Source organism: Salmo salar, chromosome 27 (assembly GCF_965601325.2).
Source record: "Salmo salar chromosome 27, fSalSal1, whole genome shotgun sequence".
NCBI classification, from domain to species: Eukaryota; Metazoa; Chordata; class Actinopteri; order Salmoniformes; family Salmonidae; genus Salmo; species Salmo salar.
In genome coordinates, this window is record NC_138317.1 from 43,810,001 (window position 1) to 43,833,690 (window position 23,690).

At 46.3% G+C, this 23,690-nt stretch overlaps 1 protein-coding gene across 1 annotated transcript in view; it reads left to right on the top strand.

Moving 5' to 3' along the window:
* Positions 1 to 23,690, top strand: part of LOC106570731 (FH1/FH2 domain-containing protein 3) — a 189,568-nt gene that overhangs the window by 96,059 nt on the left and 69,819 nt on the right. The window contains exons 6-10 of the mRNA XM_082970279.1: positions 5,582 to 5,676; positions 5,912 to 6,023; positions 6,179 to 6,273; positions 6,728 to 6,871; positions 7,159 to 7,391. Of these exons, the coding sequence (XP_082826405.1) occupies positions 5,582 to 5,676; positions 5,912 to 6,023; positions 6,179 to 6,273; positions 6,728 to 6,871; positions 7,159 to 7,391 (679 nt within the window). The remainder of the gene's footprint in view (positions 1 to 5,581; positions 5,677 to 5,911; positions 6,024 to 6,178; positions 6,274 to 6,727; positions 6,872 to 7,158; positions 7,392 to 23,690) is intronic.

Sequence of the window (23,690 nt, forward strand, 5' to 3'; positions counted from 1 at the left end):
ACACACATAACCAGAGACAGGGGAGTTATCCACACATGTGGGAGGGGCACTCATTATCATATTTCCCAGCATGCTCTGTTGCAGGTTGATTTTTAGAATTGTAATGTTTTTTTTCTTACTCAATATCTGTGTTTTTTGCATGTATTTGATATTGTTGCTACACAGTGATATGCAACAGACATTTGCCTAAACTAATCTAATCTGTAAGTGGTTGGCTTTATTGCACCCGTTACTGAGAATGCTGTTCCAGTTTACATGGTCTCGGTAGTCACTAAATTTTAATCTCTTTTAATTAGCATTTTGGATGATATGAAATAGCGGGGACATTCTCTCTCTTAAATGGATACCAGTAGAGAGATTGGATCTCTCTACCACCATAATATGACACATTGAAGACCTTTATTCACCTGAAATGAGACCATATAAACCCCCAAAATAGTGTTGTTTGATTCTAGTTTTACTGTCAGGTGCACAAGTACAGTTAAATGCCTTTCTTGCCAACTCAAAACCCAACAATGAAGTGATCAATAACAATTGAATACTAGAAATAACAGAAGAAATATGAAGAACACAATAAGTAAGTTCAGTACCATACTATGTACAGGGTCCCTTCCACAATGCACACGGATACTGGAGTGATGGAGGTATATGTGTATAAGGGGAAGGTGACTAGGCAACAGGATACACGATAAACAGAGTAGCAGCAGCTTGTATGTGAGCGGGTGTGTAGAGTCCTGTTAGTGTGTAGAGTCCTGTCAGTGTGTAGAGTCCTGTCAGAGTGTAGAGTCCTGTTAGTGTGTAGAGTCCTGTCAGAGTCCTGTCAGTGTGTAGAGTCCTGTTAGTGTGTAGAGTCCTGTCAGAGTGTAGAGTCCTGTCAGTGTGTAGAGTCCTGTCAGAGTGTAGAGTCCTGTCAGAGTGTAGAGTCCTGTTAGTGTGTAGAGTCCTGTCAGAGTCCTGTCAGTGTGTAGAGTCCTGTTAGTGTGTAGAGTCCTGTCAGAGTGTAGAGTCCTGTCAGTGTGTAGAGTCCTGTCAGAGTGCTGTCGGTGTGTAGAGTCCTGTCAGAGTGTAGAGTCCTTTCAGTGTGTAGAGTCCTGTCAGAGTGTAGAGTCCTGTTAGTGTGTAGAGTCCTGTTAGTGTGTAGAGTCCTGTCAGAGTGTAGAGTCCTGTCAGTGTGCAGAGTCCTGTCAGAGTCCTGTCGGTGTGTAGAGTCCTGTCAGAGTGTAGAGTCCTGTCAGAGTCCTGTCAGTGTGTAGAGTCCTGTCAGAGTCCTGTCAGTGTGTAGAGTCCTGTCAGAGTGTATCGTCCTGTCAGTGTGTAGAGTCCTGTCAGAGTCCTGTCAGTATGTAGAGTCCTGTCAGAGTCCTGTCAGTGTGTAGAGTCCTGTCAGAGTGTGTAGAGTCCTGTCAGAGTGTAGAGTCCTGTCAGAGTCCTGTCAGTGTGTAGAGTCCTGTCAGAGTCCTGTCAGTGTGTAGAGTCCTGTCAGAGTGTGTAGAGTCCTGTCAGTGTGTAGAGTCCTGTCAGAGTCCTGTCAGAGTCCTGTCAGTGTGTAGAGTCCTGTCAGTGTGTAGAGTCCTGTCAGAGTCCTGTCAGTGTGTAGAGTCCTGTTAGTGTGTAGAGTCCTGTCAGTGTGTAGAGTCTTGTCAGAGTGTAGAGTCCTGTCAGAGTGTAGAGTCCTGTTAGTGTGTAGAGTCCTGTCAGAGTCCTGTCAGTGTGTAGAGTCCTGTTAGTGTGTAGAGTCCTGTCAGAGTGTAGAGTCCTGTCAATGTGTAGAGTCCTGTCAGAGTGCTGTCGGTGTGTAGAGTCCTGTCAGAGTGTAGAGTCCTTTCAGTGTGTAGAGTCCTGTCAGAGTGTAGAGTCCTGTTAGTGTGTAGAGTCCTGTTAGTGTGTAGAGTCCTGTCAGAGTGTAGAGTCCTGTCAGTGTGCAGAGTCCTGTCAGAGTCCTGTCGGTGTGTAGAGTCCTGTCAGAGTGTAGAGTCCTGTCAGAGTCCTGTCAGTGTGTAGAGTCCTGTCAGAGTCCTGTCAGTGTGTAGAGTCCTGTCAGAGTGTAGAGTCCTGTCAGTGTGTAGAGTCCTGTCAGAGTCCTGTCAGTATGTAGAGTCCTGTCAGAGTCCTGTCAGTGTGTAGAGTCCTGTCAGAGTGTGTAGAGTCCTGTCAGAGTGTAGAGTCCTGTCAGAGTCCTGTCAGTGTGTAGAGTCCTGTCAGAGTCCTGTCAGTGTGTAGAGTCCTGTCAGAGTGTGTAGAGTCCTGTCAGTGTGTAGAGTCCTGTCAGAGTCCTGTCAGAGTCCTGTCAGTGTGTAGAGTCCTGTCAGTGTGTAGAGTCCTGTCAGAGTCCTGTCAGTGTGTAGAGTCCTGTCAGTGTGTAGAGTCCTGTCAGAGTCCTGTCAGTGTGTAGAGTCCTGTCAGAGTCCTGTCAGTGTGTAGAGTCCTGTCAGAGTCCTGTCGGTGTGTAGAGTCCTGTCAGAGTGTAGAGTCCTGTCAGAGTCCTGTCGGTGTGTAGAGTCCTGTCAGAGTGTAGAGTCCTGTGAGTGTGTAGAGTCCTGTCAGTGTGTAGAGTCGTGTCAGTGTGTAGAGTCCTGTCAGTGTGTAGAGTCCTGTCAGAGTCCTGTCAGAGTGTAGAGTCCTGTTAGTGTGTAGAGTCCTGTCAGTGTGTAGAGTCCTGTCAGAGTCCTGTCAGTGTGTAGAGTCCTGTCAGAGTCCTGTCAGTGTGTAGAGTCCTGTCAGAGTCCTGTCGGTGTGTAGAGTCCTGTCAGTGTGTAGAGTCCTGTCAGTGTGTAGAGTCCTGTCAGTGTGTAGAGTCCTGTCAGAGTCCTGTCGGTGTGTAGAGTCCTGTCAGAGTCCTGTCAGAGTGTAGAGTCCTGTTAGTGTGTAGAGTCCTGTCAGTGTGTAGAGTCCTGTCAGAGTCCTGTCAGTGTGTAGAGTCCTGTCAGAGTCCTGTCAGTGTGTAGAGTCCTGTCAGAGTCCTGTCAGTGTGTAGAGTCCTGTCAGAGTCCTGTCGGTGTGTAGAGTCCTGTCAGAGTGTAGAGTCCTGTCAGAGTGTAGAGTCCTGTCAGAGTGTAGAGTCCTGTCAGAGTGTGTAGAGTCCTTGTAGAGTCCTGTCAGTGTGTAGAGTCCTGTCAGAGTGTAGAGTCCTGTCAGAGTGTAGAGTCCTGTCAGAGTGTGTAGAGTCCTTGTAGAGTCTCGTCAGTGTGTAGAGTCCTGTCAGAGTGTGTAGAGTCCTGTCAGAGTGTGTAGAGTCCTGTCAGTGTGTAGAGTCCTGTCAGTGTGTAGAGTCCTGTCAGAGTGTAGAGTCCTGTGAGTGTGTAGGGCCCTGTGAGTGTGTAGGGCCCTGTGAGTGTGTAGAGTCCTGTGAGTGTGTAGAGTCCTGTCAGTGTGTAGGGCCCTGTCAATGTGTAGAGTCCTGTGAGTGTGTAGAGTCCTGTCAGTGTGTAGGGCCCTGTCAGTGTGTAGAGTCCTGTCAGTGTGTAGAGTCCTGTCAGTGTGTAGAGTACTGTCAGTGTGTAGAGTCCTGTCAGTGTGTAGAGTCCTGTCAGTGTGTAGAGTCCTGTCAGAGTCCTGTCGGTGTGTAGAGTCCTGTCAGAGTGTAGAGTCCTGTCAGAGTCCTGTCAGTGTGTAGAGTCCTGTCAGAGTCCTGTCAGTGTGTAGAGTCCTGTGAGTGTGTAGGGCCCTGTGAGTGTGTAGGGCCCTGTCAGTCTGCTTAAAAAGGTAAATGAGAATACAAGGTTAACTCAGATAGTCCATGTAGCTATTTTGTTAGCTATTTATCAGCCTTATTGCTTTGGGATAGAAGCTGTTCAAGAGACTGTTAGTGCCAGACTTGATGGACCGGAACACTTGCCATGCGGAAGCAGAGAGATTGATCTATGGCTTGGCTGGTTGGAGTCTTTAACGATTTTCCGGGCCTTTCTACCACACCACCTGATATAGAGGTCCTGGATGGCAGGGAGATCGGCCCCAGTGATGTACTGGGCTGTCCGCACCACCCTCTGTAGCGTCATGCGATCGAGGGATGGTGCTGTTGCCATAGCAGGCAGTGATGTTCTCATTGGTACAGCTGTAGAACCATGCGTTTGGAGCATTTCAAGTCTTTAGTGGTTTGGACACTGAGAAACTTGAAGCTCTCGACCTGCTCCACTGCAGTCCTGTCGATGTGTTTCCTGTAGTCCACGACGCTGTGGACTGTTTCCTGTTGTCCACGACACTTCCTGTAGTCCACGATCAGCTCCTTGGTCCCTTACTGACGTTGAGGGAGTGGTTGTCAGGTTACTGACCTCCTCCCTGTAGGTTGTCTCATCGTCGCCGGTGATCAGGCCTACCTCCGTCTTGTCGTCAACAAACTTGATGACGGGGTTGGAGTTGTGCGCGGCCACGCCGTCATGGGTAAACTGGGCGTCCAGGAGGGGACTAAGCACACACCCCTGAGGGGCCCCTGTGTTGAGGGTCAGTGTGGACGGAGGTGATGTTGCCTACTCTTACCACCTGGGGTCGGACCGTAAGGAAGTCCAGGATCCAGTTGCAGAGGGAGGTGTTCAGACCCAAACTCCTAAGCTTGTGGGTTATATTATGACATTACTCGAAATATTTAACTCTAGAATACTGAACAACACTGCAGAGAGTTAAAGCTGCAAAATCTCACTTTTTTGGGGGGTGTCCGGACCAAATTCACATAGAAATGTGAGTTATAGATCTGTCATTCTCATTGAAAGCAAGTCTAACAAACAGTAGATCTGTTCTATGTACGCCATTGCTACGCTTCCCTTGCTTCAGTTTAATTTGTATGTCTTTTACCTTAGGTTTTGTACACCAGCTTCAAACAGCTGAAATACTATGTTGTTGGTATCTGATGCTAAGCACAGGCTATTAATTCCTGGCAGAGATGTCAGATCTTACAACACTGGCTGCCGTGCGTTTGAAACGCTTTATATTAGGTCTTTCTGAAACACATGTCGACAACACTGCCGTGTGTTTGAAACACTTGTCATATGTGACAGGTTTAACATGCAAGCAGGTGTGTTTATGGGGGTGACGTGAACAACATTCTAGACTAGAGGGATGTTGACTTCTATTGTTTTGGTTTCCTCTTTCTTCTCCATCTCTACATCTATGTCTCTCTCCATCTCTATCACTCTTTCTCCATCTCTCTCTCTCTCTCTCTCTCTCGCCTTCCCTCCATCTCTCTCTGTCTCTCCTTCCCTCCATCTCTCTCTGTCTCTTGCCTTCCCTCCATCTCTCTCTCTCTCCTTCCCTCCATCTCTCTCTCTCTCTCCTTCCCTCCATCTCTCTCTCTCTCTCTCTCTCTCTCCTTCCCTCCATCTCTCTCTCCTTCCCTCCATCTCTCTCTCCCCTTCCCTCCATCTCTCTCTCCCCTTCCCTCCATCTCTCTCTCTCGCCTTCCCTCCATCTCTCTCTCTCTCCTTCCCTCCATCTCTCTCTCCCCTTCCCTCCATCTCTCTCTCCTTCCCTCCATCTCTCTCTCCTTCCCTCCATCTCTCTCTCTCCTTCCCTCCATCTCTCTCTCCCCTTCCCTCCATCTCTCTCTCTCCTTCCCTCCATCTCTCTCTCTCCTTCCCTCCATCTCTCTTAGCTCTGGGACAGATCATGCTGTATGTGGATGGGATGAATGGAGTCATCTGTCATATTGAGACCGTCCAGTGGCTCTACGCTCTCATTGGCTCAAAGGTGACAAGCTACAGTATCTGTTTTACTGTACAAACTAAATACCAATATACAGGTTTGTTAGAAACTCTGACTAAATACCAATAAATAGTTAGTTGATTGTTAGAAACTCTGGGGCCTTGTTGTCAGAGTGTCTGCCCTGATATTGGAAAGCTGGGGATTTTATCCGCGGTCGAGTCCTACCAAAGACCTTTATAAATGCTATAGACGTGTCTGACTGACCCTGTCTGTGTCTCAGTTCCGCTTGGTGGTGAAGACAGCTCTGAAGTTGTTGCTGGTGTTTGTGGACTACTCAGAGTCCAACGCCCCTCTACTTATAGAGGCCATCACTACTGTAGACACCAAGAGAGGTATCGTTCTGTCTGTCTATCTGTCTGTCTGTCAGCCTTGATTAAGGGTGTGATTAATTGAGTGTTTGAGTCATGGATTGGTTAAGCGATCAATAAAGCTCGACGGTCAAATGAAAGAATGATTGATATCTTATTGACTAGTGGTGTTTCTCCAGGTTGTAAGCAGTGGTCTAATGCCATGGAGATCTTAGCTGAGAAGGATGGAGTGGACACAGAGCTCCTGGTCTACGGTATGACCCTCATCAACAAGGTACACACACCCACGGCTTGGTCTGGCAGCACATTGCATATGACATAGAACACACGTCATTCTACACACAAATTCACACCTCCCTCCCATTCAAACTCCCTCTCTCTCTCTCTCTCTCTCTCTCTCTCTCTCTCTCTCTCTCTCTCTCTCCTCCCCCTCCCCACTCCCTCCTCCTCCCCCCTCTCCCCTCCCCCTCCCTCCCCACTCCCTCCTCCCCCTCCCCACTCCCTCCTCCTCCCCCCTCTCCCCCTCCCCCTCCCTCCCCACTCCCTCCTCCCCCTCTCCCTCCCTCTCTCCCACTCCCTCCCACTCCCTCCCCACTCCCTCCCTCCCCACTCCCTCCTCCCCCTCCCCACTCCCCCCTTCCCACTCCCTCCTCCTCCTCCCCCCTCTCCCACTCCCCCTCCCCACTCCCTCCTCCTCCCCCCTCTCCCCCCTCTTCCCCTCCTCTCAGACCCTATCAGCGTTACCTGACCAGGACTCCTTCTATGACATGGTGGATGGGTTGGAGGACCAGGGGATGGAGGCTGTAGCGAAGAGGTTCCTGGGGAGGAGAGGAACTGACCTGGACCTGATGGAACAACTCACTATCTACGAGGTGAGACACCACGTGCACGCACACACACACACACACACACACACACACACACACACACACACACACACACACACACACACACACACACACACACACACACACACACACACAGGCACAGTTTTGGCCGATAATCCTGATTTTCATAGACCACATTTAGGTCCTAGATAAATCTGAAGAAATAGGAGAACCTTGATAAAGAAGAGAACAAGCCGTTTTTCTAAATACCCACAATGCCTCATCCTCCTTTGTGTCATCGTTTCATCCTTTCTCTTTTCTTCTCCTTTCAGGCGACTCTACGTCATGAGGACGGTGATGATGAATCTAATCCTCCCGCAGGGCTCTCTGGCCTCAAGGACCGCCGCCGCGCCAGCTTCGGGGACAAGAGGAGGGGCCTGGAGAGGAGGCGGAGCCGCAGAGCATCTCTCGGGCGGTCTGGGAACGTCTCGCCCTGCAGCCCTTCCACTCAACACTCCGGGTTCCAACCCTTCAAGGGACGAGGAGGAGAAGACATGAGCAAGAGGTGAGAGTAGAGGGGGAGAGAAGGGGAGACTGGCGAGAAGGGGAGACTGGAGAGAATGGGAGACTAGAAAGAGTGGTTAGAGGCCACAGGGTTACAACCCTTCAATAGACGGAGGGCAGATTATATGAGACTGTCTGATTACACACACTGGTACTGACTATCATGACCCAGGATAAGACCCAGATGCAGAATCAGTTCGAATCACAGATGTTTAATGACCAAACATGGGGGCAGGCAAAAGACAGGTCAATGGAAGGCAGAGGTCCGTAATCCAGGGCAGGGTCAGAAAGAACGGCAGGCAGGCTCGGGGTCAGGGCAGGCTGAGGTCAGTAATCCAGGGCAGGGTCAGAAAGGTACAGAACGGCAGGCAGGCTCGGGGTCAGTGCAGAGCAGGGCAGGCTGAGGTCAGTATTCCAGGGCAGGGTCAGAAAGGTACAGAACGGCAGGCAGGCTCGGGGTCAGGGCAGGCTGAGGTCAGTAATCCAGGGCAGGGTCAGAAAGGTACAGAACGGCAGGCAGGCTCGGGGTCAGGGCAGAGCAGGGCAGGCTGAGGTCAGTATTCCAGGGCAGGGTCAGAAAGGTACAGAACGGCAGGCAGGCTCGGGGTCAGGGCAGAGCAGGGCAGGCTGAGGTCAGTAATCCAGGGCAGAGTCAGAAAGGTACAGAACGGCAGGCAGGCTCGGGGTCAGGCTGAGGTCAGTAATCCAGGGCAGGGTCAGAAAGGTACAGAACGGCAGGCAGGCTCGGGGTCAGGGCAGAGCAGAATGGTCAAAACCGGGAAAAATAGAAAACAGGGACTAGAGAGAAAAAACACGCTGGTAGGCCAGACGAGACAAGATGCACTGGCAACAGACAAACAGAGAACACAGGTATAAATACACATTGGATAGTGTGGAAAATGGGCAACACCTGGAAGTGGGTGGAGACGAGCACAAAACAGGTGAAACAGATCAGGGTGTGACAGCAACACTCCTCTGGACCATACCCCTCCCAGTCAACCAGGTACTGGAATCCCCTGCCCCGAGGTCGAACACTTAGGAGACGTCTCACTGTGTATGCGGAATGGCCTTCGAGGAGACAGGGGAGAGGGGTGGGCCTGGAAACAGGAGGCAGAGGGCTGTGAGACAGAGGTTTAATCCTTGATACATGAAACGTGGGATGTATACGGAGGGTGCGGGGCAACAGAAGAGGAACAGCAGAGGGGCTAAGGATCTTAGAGATGGGGAAAGGGCTGATAAAACAGGGGGAAAGTTTACAGGACTCCACCCGGAGGGGCAGATCCCGAGTGGACAGCCATACCCTCTGCCCGTGACGATAACGGGGACCCGGGGTCCGGTGGCGGTCCGCTTTTCATCGATACCTGGAGGTTGTCTTGATAGGAGCGGACCGGGCTCTCTTCCAGGTACGGCAACAGCAGTGGATGAGTACGCTGACTTCTTCCTCTCGCTCAGGGAAGAGCAGCAGGGGGCTGATAACCCATCGGACACTCGAAAGGCGATAGACCAGTGGCTGAGCAGGGAAGGGTGTTGTGGGCGTATTCCACCCACACGAGTTGCTGGCTCCAGGTGGTGAGGTTGGCGGAGACGAGGCAACGAAGCGTCATCTCTAGGTCGTGATTGGCTCGCTCCGACTGGCTGTTAGACTGTGGGTAAAACCCAGAGGACAGGCTGGACGACGACCCAATGAGTGTGCAAAACGCCTTCCAGTAACGGGACAAGAACTGAGGACCATGGTCGGTGACCATGTCCACCGGAAGTCCATGGATACGGAAGACGTGCTGCACCATGAGCTGGGCCATCTCCTTGGCTAAGGGTAGCTTGGGGAGGGGAATGAAAATGGCGCTTTGGAAAACCTGTCCACCACCATAAGGATAGTGGTGTTGCCATCAGATGGAGGGAGACCAGTGACGAAGTCCAGGGTATATGTGACCAGGGACGGTGAGGGACAGGAAGTGGTTGAAGGAGGCCAGCCGGAGCTTGCCGAGGAGTTTTATTCTGGGCACAAACGGTGCTGGCAGTGACGAACGCGGAGATGTCAGGAACCAAGAGGGGAATGAGCCCATTCCAGAACTGAGGAATGGGCAGAGTCCGGGACAAACATCCGGTTAGCCAGGCCCCCCACCAGGGTCCGTCTGGGAACCCTGCGCCTCACAGACCCGGTTCTCTATACCCTAGATGAGTGCAGCCACGAGACAAGAGGTAGGGAGAATGGTCTCGGGATCCGATGGTGTAACAGCAGGGCTATAGAGGCGTGACCACGCATCCAGCTTCACATTCTTGGACCCCGGGTGGTAGGAGATGGTGAAGTTGAATCGAGTGAATAGCAGGGCCCATCGAGCTTTACTGGAGCTGAGGCGCTTGGCGGTGTATAGATATATTCCAGGTTCTTGTGATCTGTCCATACTATAAATGGGTGTTCCATCCCCTCCAACCAGTGCCTCCACTCCTCCGACACCATCTTCACCACGAGTAGTTCTCAGTTCCCCACGTCGTAATTCCTTTCTGTGGTGTTGAGACGATGGGACAGGACGTCGACCTCCACCACAAACTGCCGGGACGGATCCAGATGGATTAGGATAGGGGGCCGTAGTGAATTGGTGCTTGAGGTCCAAGAACGCTCGGTCCTGCAGCTGGAGACAACGTGAACTGAACCTTGGGAGAGGTGAGTACTGAAATGGGGGGAAACCAGGGTGCTGTAACCCCAGGTGAACCGGCGGTAGAAATTTGCGAATCCCCAGGAAGCATTGCAGCTGCACTCTGGAGGTGGGTTTCGGCCAATCCACCACCACTCTCACCTTTCCAGGATCCATCTATATGTTGCCTGCAGCTATGATATATCCAAGGAAGGAGATGGTGGAGCGATGGATTTTAGATTTTTCTCCACTTTGACCGATTAGCTCGTTCTCCAGAAGACGCTGGAGGACATGTTCTTCAGTCGAGGGGGAAAAGAGGAGGATGTCATCGAGGTAGATGAACGCAAACCAGTTCACCATGTCATGGAGAACTTCGTTAACCAGGGCCTGGAACACAGCAGGAGCGTTGGTCAGTCCGAATGGCTTCACCAGGTATTCGTAGTGCCCGTTAGCCATGTTAATGGGGGTCTTCCACTCGTCCCTTTCCCATATCCGTACCAGATGGTAGGCGTTCTGGAGGTCCAACTTGGAGACGATGGTAACCCTCTGGAGAGGCTCGAAAGCCGAAGTGATGAGTAGAAGTGGGTAGTCGTTTTTAATAAGGCCCCAGAATTCGATATACGGGTGCAGGGTTTTGTCCTTCTTCTACACAAAGAAGAACCCTGCGCCGGCGGGGGAGGCAGAAGGATGGAGTCCTCAATGATGTCTGGTACTGACTTCCTGTACACACACTGGTATTGATGTCCTGCTAAACAAACTGGTATTGATGTCCTGCTACACACACGTGAGGCCCCGTAGCCAGGGTGGCAGGGTGCCCCGGGTGTGGGCGTTCCCACGGGGGGCCGCCGGGGTGCCCTCTGTGCGCCGGTGAGCGCGCGCGGTAGCGCTTAGGGCGGCGGGACCGACCACACCGGCGGTCACGAGTCATGAAGGCAGTCAAATTCTCCAAACTGAAGCTTGTCATTAGTAGCCTACCAAACATGCTAACTGCCTGGTACTCAGCACTCTATTGTCATTCTCTAATCACTCTGACATCAATGCAAATGTAATCAAAATCTAATCAAACACTTCATGAGAGCCCATGAGCTCATGTTGCGCAACATTTTCTATAGGCTACGCAATTGCGTGAGAAAACAAGACTGATGGCCTCTATTAAAAAGAGGAGGATCCCATCAGCTTTCTATAGGCTAGGCCTACTATATTTATTTCTCAACTTTCCTAATATTCAGCACATTGCTTATATTTACAGCAGGAGTATAGCCTAGCTTGCTGGCATGAAAATAAACCACGGGGAAAAGCGTGCTCCATTCGCTATTTAAGTGCATATGACATGTCTTTTTTTTCCCAGCTGCCCCTGTTTTGACACAGGTGCATGATAATGGTCCATTCTAAATCAAAACAAATGTTACACATATTTTATTTAGTAATATGTAAAGACCAGATTAAATCAAGAATATTCTGCTGGGTGACTATATTAGCCTACCACTTGTGAATTATACATTTATTATCACTTGTGAATGATGCCCAGCATAAGAAACAACTTGTTCGAATCAGTCGCACATCTAATGTCGCCCTAACCCATAGGCCAAATAACTTGTTAAAATGAAGCACATTAATCCTCTTTACAAGGGGGTATAGAGCCTAACTGGTATACATAAAGCAGCGTGTGAGTTTCAAGTTTGGGGAAGATCATTTTCACCATAAAAAATGCACCTTTATAATAAAAGCATTAAATGTATAATTTCATTTGTTGTCACTTTTGATAATGGTGTTTTCCCACTAATGGAACATTCATGCTTATAGCCGACTGCCATGTGCTCATTGCTGTGCTTATAATGTGGAACAAATAGACTAATAGTTTATCAACATTTTAAGCTTAACGTTCTCATCTGTTGCGTCAAAAAATATATATATTTTGATGCTAGTGGTTGTATTAATTGGGGATCTATCGCATCCCACAACTGTCCCAGACTATGTTATGAATAATTATTATTATTATAATAATTATGATTATTATTTCTCACACAGAATAGGTAAACTTTTGTACTATGGGGGATTGATTTATTAGACTTTTTAAAATGGCTTGTAGGCTATGGGTTGAAGCCAGGAGATGCTGAATGTGTTTGTTCATTAACGGTCAGTTACCGTGAGACCGACGGTTATTTGCTTGACAGTCACCGGCTGATGAAATTGCGTGACCGCCACAGCCCTAGAACCGCTATACACACTGATGTCCTGTTAGAGTGACAGTTGAGCGTTCCAACAGGAAGTCACATCAGGTCACACCCCCCTGATCCTCCTCTCCTCCTCTCCTCCTCTCATCTCTTCCCCTCTTCTCCTCTCCTCTCCACGTGTCTCCTCTCCTCCTCTCCTCCTCTCCTCCCTTCCCCTCTTCTCCTCTCCCCCTCTCCTCTCCACGTGTCTCCTCACCTCCTCTCATCTCCTCTCCTCCTCTGCCTTTATCCCATCCTTTCTATCCATTTTTCTCTCCTCTCACCTTTGTCTCCTCTCACCTTCGTCTCTACTCTCTCACCTTTGTCTCCTCTCACCTTCGTCTCTACTCTCTCAGCTTCGTCTCTACTCTCTCACCTTCGTCTCTCTCTTTCTCTCTCTCACCTTCGTCTCTTTCTCTCTCTCACCTTCGTCTCTCTCTCTCTCTCTCACCTTCGTCTCTCTCAATCTCTCACCTTCGTCTCTCTCTCTCTCTCTCACCTTCGTCTCTCTCTCTCTCTCTCTCTCTCTCTCACCTTCATCTCTCTCTCTCTCTCTCACCTTCATCTCTCTCTCTCTCTCTCTCTCACCTTCGTCTCTCTCTCTCTCTCACCTTCGTCTCTCTCTCTCTCACCTTCATCTCTCTCTCTCTCTCTCACCTTCGTCTCTCTCTCTCTCTCACCTTCGTCTCTCTCTCTCTCACCTTCATCTCTCTCTCTCTCTCTCACCTTCATCTCTCTCTCTCTCTCTCACCTTCGTCTCTCTCTCTCTCTCACCTTCGTCTCTCTCTCTCTCTCACCTTCGCCCCTCTCTCCCTCTCTCTCACCTTCATCTCTCTCTCTCTCTCTCTCTCACCTTCATCTCTCTCTCTCTCTCTCACCTTCGCTCTCTCTCTCTCTCTCTCACCTTCGTCTCTCTCTCTCTCTCACCTTCGTCTCTCTCTCTCTCACCTTCATCTCTCTCTCTCTCTCTCACCTTCATCTCTCTCTCTCTCTCTCACCTTCGTCTCTCTCTCTCTTACCTTCGTCTCTCTCTCTCTCACCTTCGTCTCTCTCTCTCTCTCTCTCACCTTCGTCTCTCTCTCTCACCTTCGTCTCTCTCTCTCCGTCTCCCTCTCTCCGTCTCTCACCTTCGTCTCCCACTCTCCGTCTCTCACCTTCGTCTCCCTCTCTTCGACTCTCTCTCTCTCTCTCTCTCTCTCTCTCTCTCTCTCCTGTGTAAGTACAACACTGGATAGTCAGACAGTATCTGACTCGGCTACGCTCAGCATAACAACAGCATGGCGAACATTCTGTGTGTGTGTTCATGCCTATGTGCAGAACATGTATGCAGGCATGTGTGTGTGTGTGTGCAGGGAGATACACTCAGAGTTCACTGGGTCCAGACAGTAGAGTGATGTTGGATGCTGCTGTGTGTGTGTGTGTGTGTGTGTGTGTGTGTGTGTGTGTGTGTGTGTGTGTGTGTGTGTGTGTGTGTGTGTGTGTGTGTGTGTGTGTGTGTGTGTGTGTGTGAGCTGAACAGCTGTAGCTGTGTGTCTCATCATGGGAATACATGATGGATCATCTCCACTGTGCTTTATGGCAGGAAGAAGCAACGCTTTAACATGACGCACACAGAGGCACGCTGACACACACACACACACACACACACACATCACACACACACACACACACACACACACACACACACACACACACACACACACACACACACACACACAGTTTTATTGCTATTCCTATCCCATCCGTCACACACGTGTCTCTGGTCTTGTGAAGCAGAACAGCACCTGGTAAACACACACACACACACACACACACACACACACACACACACACACACACACACACACACACACACACACACACACACACACACACACACACACACACACACACACACACACACACACACACACACACACAAGAGGCCGCATTTATAAAGTGTCTCAAAGTGAGAGTGCTGATCTAGGGTCAGTTTTGCCTTGTCGTCAAGTTTACATGGACAGCTTTCAAGCTTTCATGCTCTGAGATGCTTTATAAATAAAATTACCTTTAAATTACCTTTAATTACCTTTAATTACCCCCCCAGCCAACTGTAACAACTGTAACAGAGCTCATCAACTGTAATGTACTCCATTACATCTGATTAAAGGCCCAGTCCAGTCAAAAAAAATACTTTTTCTGTGTTTTGTATCATATTGTACAACAGCTGATAAAACTAACACTGAAAAAGTGTGACGAATTTTGTTCACTGTTATTTCCTAATAATTGATGGTTGAGATTACAATTTAATTAGCAGGTTTACATGGACGGGAGTTAATAGACCAATAACAAAGAGAGTTCCAAACCTCTCAGCCAATAACAGCTAGTTTTCAGTTTTTCCCCTCCCCACTCAGACCCCTCCCTGCTTATTTGTTTAGTTGGATTCCCCGTTGGCTTTTGCCGAAGCAGCAGCTGTTCTTCCTGTGGTTCAACACACAACACATGACAAGTAACACTGATAGACAAGGACAGTCACACACATGTAAAATACAACCGTATACAAACAATACAACTGAACAGTGAGTGTGTGTGTGTCTGTGTCTGTGTGCGTGTGTTAGTGTGTGTGTTAGTGTGTGTGTGTGTGTGTGTGTGTGTGTGTGTGTGTGTGTGTGTGTGTGTGTGTGTGTGTGTGTGTGTGTGTGTGTGTGTGTGTGTGTGTGTGTGTGTGTGTGTGTGTGTGTGTGTTTGAAAATACTATCATGCATGTTGTTGATGTTTAGTTCTGTATGTGTAGTTAAGGGGGCAAAGGCGTGCTGCTCTGTTCTGAGCTGCAGCTTTGCTAGGTCTTTCTTTAAATGCACCTTATTACCGGAAAGTAATCAAGATGGGACAATCAAGACCAGAGACTGAACAACTTGTTGAGTTGCATAAAAAAATTGAGAAGAGTAATGGCCCAAAGCAACTGCCCTGAGGGACACCGCACTATACATATTTGATATTAGAGAATCCTCCATTGAAGAACACTCTCTGGGTTCTATTGGATAAGTAACTCTCAAACCATGCGATGGCAGGTGATGAAAAGCCATAGCAAGTGATTTTTTATGATCAATAACATCAAAAAGTCTAGACAGCTCCAACTATCATTTTATTATCCATTTCTTTTAACCAATCATCAGTCATCTGAGTCAGTACAGTACAAGTTGAGTGCCCTTCCCTATAGGCATACTGAAAGTCAGTAGTTAACTTGTTCTCTGAAAAATAGCATTGTATTTGGTCAAACACAATCCTCTCCATCACTTTACTAAGAACAAGCAGCAAACTGATTGGATGGCTGCTAAATCCAGCAAAGGGTGCTTTAATGTTTTTAGGAAGTGGAATTACTTTAGCTTCCTTCCACAACTGTGGACACACACACTCCTTTAGGCTTAGGTTGAAGATATAGCCAATAGGGGTGGTAATACAGTCTGCTACCATTCTCCATAGTTTCCCATCTAGGTTGTCTATACCTGGTGGTAATACAGTCTGCTACCATTCTCAATAGTTTACCATCAAAGTTGTCTATACCTGGTGGCTTACCATTATTGATGGGTGTTGTATCAATTAAATTATTTGACATGCTATTTATAAAGTAAATTTTCTGTAATTAATATTACCTGATTAAACTAATCATGTAAATGTAATTAACTACAAAGTCGGGGCACCATGGAAGAGTGTTTATAGACCTGCTGTCTTCTGAATAAACTCTTAAAGACCTGGTCATCTTTTATATCAATAGCAGTCAATTATTAATCGTCACCTTATTCAGTCTCATCTGAACGTCGTAAAATTCTTGGTTATTTTTACGAACCCTAACAAATTGAATCAGCCATACACAATTTGGTTGAATTATTTATTTACTAAATAATCACACAGAATTACATATACACAGAATGGATCATACATTGATTACTAATTATATCATAAAAGAAAAGGTCCCTAGCGGACGAAACCCATATGACGGCTGGTTACTCAAAGAAAGGGGGTTGGGTTTGAATGAAAGAGCGGGAAGACTGAGGAACAAAAGGATTGGGTCTCTATTCAACCTTATGAAGCTGTGCTATCGTAAATACAGAATCTAATGCATTCTAAATAACCACCCATTCGGTAAAAAGGAAAATGTAAGAAATATATTTACTCTGAGCTGTGCTTCGATAGATTGGTCGAAGATGGAAGGCTGGGTTGCTCAGCAGAGATCTCCCTTGTCCTTTGAAGAATATTTCTGGACGGATACGTTGTAGTCTGTCGTCTTGTGGTAGAATGGATACCTTGTAGTATCGTCGTCGTGTGGTAGAACGGATAGGTTGTAGGACTCTGTCGTTCTGAAGAGATTGTCCGTCCTTTCTTTAAGCTACATTTACAGCTGCTGCTGATAACTCGACGTCCAGGATGTATCACGTCTTTAGTGAATAAGAGTTCAAAGTTCATACCAAGTTGCCATAGTATAAGCTCATGCTATATTTTGGCTGGTGTAGTCAAAATTCATCCTTCCAGCGTGGCGATCGTCACCTCCACGTTGAAATTTGCCCTTTTAAACGTTAGGACACCAGTCCTCAACGTCATCGGGAACACAATGTTAATTAGGTCAGGTTGTAGTCGGTCAACCATTCGCAATCAGAGCTCTACGCTGAGGTTGGCTTAGTCCACCGTGAATTGGGTCACGGGGGCTCTTATAGAAATGTAGAATAGTGGTTGGTTCATCATTTCCAACCAATGCCTATTCACGTGGGTGTGGCCACTGAGTGAGCATATTTTATTTATGAAAACAATTCTCTCATTTTTAAAAACTAAAATTTACATTTAATCTTTTCACCAATAGTTTCATTTTTTAAATTGCGCAACAATTCCATGTGAATCTGATAACTAGAATGTGTAGACTTTCCCAGATACAGTTTATGTCGTCCTGTCATCAGTCATAATGTCTCAGATGACAACTGATCTGACATCATATTCTTTAAGTACCAACGGATACTTTCAACTGATTGGATTACCGAAAAATATTGTTCCGTTCCCAACCTTTTGATGTTTCCATACTCTCTCTATGTTAACAAAGGGCTTTCCAAGAGTCCATTTTGTAGAGTAGAGAGCGAAAAGGGGGAAAGGTATTTACAGGGCAACATCATGACATGAGTAACAACAAGTTTTCCACCTCTCCCACACTAACTCGACCAAATTCAAAACGGAAATACTTCTCTTTCATTATTAGATATTTTATACAAAACATATGATGTTTCACTGTTCAATGTTGTCATTTCACTTCTGAGTTGTTCCACTTTACTAGTGAAATAGTCATTGAAATTATTGGCTAATATCCAAAGGTTATAAATGACCCATCGTCTTCAATGAACGATGGAGATGAATCAGGTTTTCTGTCCATGATATCTTTTAAGGTGCTCTAAATAATTTTTCCATTGTTTCATGTAATTTATATTTGTTTGGTCATAGAATTTCTTATATATTTTTGCTAAGGTTAATCACAACATTTATACATGTACAGCATGTCAACCAATCAGTAACTATTAGTGAGGCCCTACCCAGGTATTATAGAGAGCCCTGAGAGAGTGACTATTAGTGAGGCCCTACCCAGGTATTATACAGGGCCCTGAGGGAGTGACTATTAGTGAGGCCCTACCCAGGTATTATACAGGGCCCTGAGGGAGTGACTATTAGTGAGGCCCTACCCAGGTATTATACAGGGCCCTGAGGGAGTGACTATTAATGAGGCCCTACCCAGGTATTATACAGGGCCCTGAGGGAGTGACTATTAGTGAGGCCCTACCCAGGTATTATACAGGGCCCTGAGGGAGTGACTATTAGTGAGGCCCTACCCAGGTATTATACAGGGCCCTGAGGGTGTGACTATTAGTGAGGCCCTACCCAGGTATTATACAGGGCCCTGAGAGAGTGACTATTAGTGAGGCCCTACCCAGGTATTATACAGGGCCCTGAGAGAGTGACTATTAGTGAGGCCCTACCCAGGTATTATACAGGGCCCTGAGGGAGTGACTATTAGCGAGGCCCTACCCAGGTATTATATCATAATGTATATAGGACAATACCTCAGGCCTTCCACAGTCTGCAGTCCGCACACCACCCTTATAACCACAGCTATAAGGTCAGATGACCCTAGCCCCAATTCAAACCTTAACTATCAATGGGAAAGGCTAAATTCTACCTATTCCATCCTCTGCACACCTCCTAGGTACTGTAGTACACACTATAACACCTCCTAGGTACTGTAGTACACACTATAATACCTCCTAGGTACTGTAGTACACACTATAACACCTCCTAGGTACTGTAATACACACTATAATACCTCCTAGGTACTGTAGTACACACTATAACACCTCCTAGGTACTATAATACACACTATAACACCTCCTAGGTACTGTAGTACACACTATAACACCTCCTAGGTACTGTAGTACTGTAGTACACACTATAACACCTCCTAGGTACTGTAGTACTGTAGTACACACTATAACACCTCCTAGGTACTGTAGTACACACTATAATACCTCCTAGGTACTGTAATACTGTAATACACACTATAACACCTCCTAGGTACTGTAGTACTGTAGTACACACTATAACACCTCCTAGGTACTGTAGTACACACTATAACACCTCCTAGGTACTGTAGTACACACTATAACACCTCCTAGGTACTATAATACACACTATAACACCTCCTAGGTACTGTAGTACACACTATAATACCTCCTAGGTACTGTAATACTGTAATACACACTATAACACCTCCTAGGTACTGTAGTACTGTAGTACACACTATAACACCTCCTAGGTACTGTAGTACACACTATAACACCTCCTAGGTACTGTAGTACACACTATAACACCTCCTAGGTACTGTAGTACTGTAGTACACACTATAACACCTCCTAGGTACTGTAGTACACACTATAACACCTCCTAGGTACTGTAGTACACACTATAATACCTCCTAGGTACTGTAGTACACACTATAATACCTCCTAGGTACTGTAGTACACACTATAACACCTCCTAGGTACTGTAGTACACACTATAACACCTCCTAGGTACTGTAGTACACACTATAACACCTCCTGGTACGGTACTGTAGTACACACTATAATACCTCCTAGGTACTGTAGTACACACTATAACACCTCCTAGGTACTGTAGTACACACTATAATACCTCCTTGGTACTGTAGTACACACTATAATACCTCCTAGGTACTGTAGTACACACTATAACACCTCCTAGGTACTGTAGTACACACTATAATACCTCCTAGGTACTGTAGTACACACTATAACACCTCCTAGGTACTGTAGTACACACTATAATACCTCCTAGGTACTATAATACACACTATAACACCTCCTAGGTACTGTAGTACACACTATAACACCTCCTAGGTACTGTAGTACACACTATAACACCTCCTAGGTACTGTAGTACGCACTATAATACCTCCTTGGTACTGTAGTACACACTATAACACCTCCTAGGTACTGTAGTACACACTATAATACCTCCTTGGTACTGTAGTACACACTATAATACCTCCTAGGTACTGTAGTACACACTATAACACCTCCTAGGTACTGTAGTACACACTATAATACCTCCTAGGTACTGTAGTACACACTATAACACCTCCTAGGTACTGTAGTACACACTATAATACCTCCTAGGTACTATAATACACACTATAACACCTCCTAGGTACTGTAGTACACACTATAACACCTCCTAGGTACTGTAGTACACACTATAACACCTCCTAGGTACTGTAGTACACACTATAACACCTCCTAGGTACTGTAGTACTGTAGTACACACTATAACACCTCCTAGGTACTGTAGTACACACTATAACACCTCCTAGGTACTGTAGTACACACTATAACACCTCCTAGGTACTGTAGTACACATTATAACACCGCCTAGGTACTGTAGTACTGTAGTACACACTATAACACCTCCTAGGTACTGTAATACACACTATAACACCTCCTAGGTACTGTAGTACACACTATAACACCTCCTAGGTACTGTAGTACACACTATAACACCTCCTAGGTACTGTAGTACACACTATAACACCTCCTAGGTACTGTAGTACTGTAGTACACACTATAACACCTCCTAGGTACTGTAGTACACACTATAACACCTCCTAGGTACTGTAGTACACACTATAACACCTCCTAGGTACTGTAGTACTGTAGTACACACTATAATACCTCCTAGGTACTGTAGTACACACTATAACACCTCCTAGGTACTGTAGTACACACTATAACACCTCCTAGATACTGTAGTACTGTAGTACACACTATAACACCTCCTAGGTACTGTAGTACACACTATAACACCTCCTAGGTACTGTAGTACACACTATAACACTTCATAGGTACTGTACTACTGTAGTACACACTATAACACCTCCTAGGTACTGTAGTACACACTATAACACCTCCTAGGTACTGTAGTACACACTATAACACCTCCTAGGTACTGTAGTACTGTAGTACACACTATAATACCTCCTAGGTACTGTAGTACACACTATAACACCTCCTAGGTACTGTAGTACACACTATAACACCTCCTAGGTACTGTAGTACTGCAGTACACACTATGACACCTCCTAGGTACTGTAGTACTGTAGTACACACTATAACACCTCCTAGGTACTGTAGTACACACTATAACACCTCCTAGGTACTGTAGTACACACTATAACACCTCCTAGGTACTGTAGTACTGTAGTACACACTATAATACCTCCTAGGTACTGTAGTACACACTATAACACCTCCTAGGTACTGTAGTACACACTATAACACCTCCTAGGTACTGTAGTACTGCAGTACACACTATAACACCTCCTAGGTACTGTAGTACACACTATAACACCACCTAGGTACTGTAGTACACACTATGACACCTCCTAGGTACTGTAGTACACACTATAACACCTCCTCGGTACTGTAGTACACACTATAACACCTCCTAGATACTGTAGTACACACTATAATACCTCCTAGATACTGTAGTACACACTATAACACCTCCGAGGTACTGTAGCACACACTATAACACCTCCTAGGTACTGTAATACTGTAATACACACTATAACACCTCCTTGGTACTGTAGTACTGTAGTACACACTATAACACCTCCTAGGTACTAGGTACTGTACTACACACTATAACACCTCCTAGGTACTGTAGTACACACTATAACACCTCCTAGATACTGTAGTACACACTATAATACCTCCTAGATACTGTAGTACACACTATAACACCTCCTAGGTACTGTAGTACTGTAGTACACACTATAACACCTCCTAGGTACTGTGTACTGTAGTACACACTATAACACCTCCTAGGTACTGTAGTACACACTATAACACCTCCTAGGTACTGTAGTACACACTATAACACCTCCTAGGTACTGTAGTACTGTAGTACACACTATAACACCTCCTAGGTACTGTAGTACACACTATAATACCTCCTAGATACTGTAGTACACACTATAACACCTCCTAGGTACTGTAGTACTGTAGTACACACTATAACACCTCCTAGGTACTGTAATACTGTAATACACACTATAACACCTCCTTGGTACTGTAGTACTGTAGTACACACTATAACACCTCCTAGGTACTGTGTACTGTAGTACACACTATAACACCTCCTAGGTACTGTAGTACACACTATAACACCTCCTAGGTACTGTAGTACACACTATAACACCTCCTAGGTACTGTAGTACTGTAGTACACACTATAACACCTCCTAGGTACTGTAGTACACACTATAACACCTCCTAGATACTGTAGTACACACTATAACACCTCCTAGGTACTGTAATACTGTAATACACACTATAATACCTCCTACGTACTGTAGTACACACTATAACACCTCCTAGTTACTGTAGTACACACTATAACACCTCCTAGGTACTGTAGTACACACTATAACACCTCCCTAGGTACTGTAGTACACACTATAACACCTCCTAGGTACTGTAGTACACACTATAACACCTCCTAGGTACTGTAGTACACACTATAACACCTCCTAGGTACTGTAGTACTGTAGTACACACTATAATACCTCCTAGGTACTGTAGTACACACTATAACACCTCCTAGGTACTGTAGTACACACTATAACACCTCCTAGATACTGTAGTACACACTATAACACCTCCTAGGTACTGTAGTACACACTATAACACCTCCTAGGTACTGTAGTACACACTATAACACCTCCTAGGTACTGTAGTACTGTAGTACACACTATAACACCTCCTAGGTACTGTAGTACACACTATAACACCTCCTAGGTACTGTAGTACACACTATAACACCTCCTAGGTACTGTAGTACTGTAGTACACACTATAATACCTCCTAGGTACTGTAGTACACACTATAACACCTCCTAGGTACTGTAGTACACACTATAACACCTCCTAGATACTGTAGTACTGTAGTACACACTATAACACCTCCTAGGTACTGTAGTACACACTATAACACCTCCTAGGTACTGTAGTACACACTATAACACTTCATAGGTACTGTACTACTGTAGTACACACTATAACACCTCCTAGGTACTGTAGTACACACTATAACACCTCCTAGGTACTGTAGTACACACTATAACACCTCCTAGGTACTGTAGTACTGTAGTACACACTATAATACCTCCTAGGTACTGTAGTACACACTATAACACCTCCTAGGTACTGTAGTACACACTATAACACCTCCTAGGTACTGTAGTACTGCAGTACACACTATGACACCTCCTAGGTACTGTAGTACTGTAGTACACACTATAACACCTCCTAGGTACTGTAGTACACACTATAACACCTCCTAGGTACTGTAGTACACACTATAACACCTCCTAGGTACTGTAGTACTGTAGTACACACTATAATACCTCCTAGGTACTGTAGTACACACTATAACACCTCCTAGGTACTGTAGTACACACTATAACACCTCCTAGGTACTGTAGTACTGCAGTACACACTATAACACCTCCTAGGTACTGTAGTACACACTATAACACCACCTAGGTACTGTAGTACACACTATGACACCTCCTAGGTACTGTAGTACACACTATAACACCTCCTCGGTACTGTAGTACACACTATAACACCTCCTAGATACTGTAGTACACACTATAATACCTCCTAGATACTGTAGTACACACTATAACACCTCCGAGGTACTGTAGCACACACTATAACACCTCCTAGGTACTGTAATACTGTAATACACACTATAACACCTCCTTGGTACTGTAGTACTGTAGTACACACTATAACACCTCCTAGGTACTAGGTACTGTACTACACACTATAACACCTCCTAGGTACTGTAGTACACACTATAACACC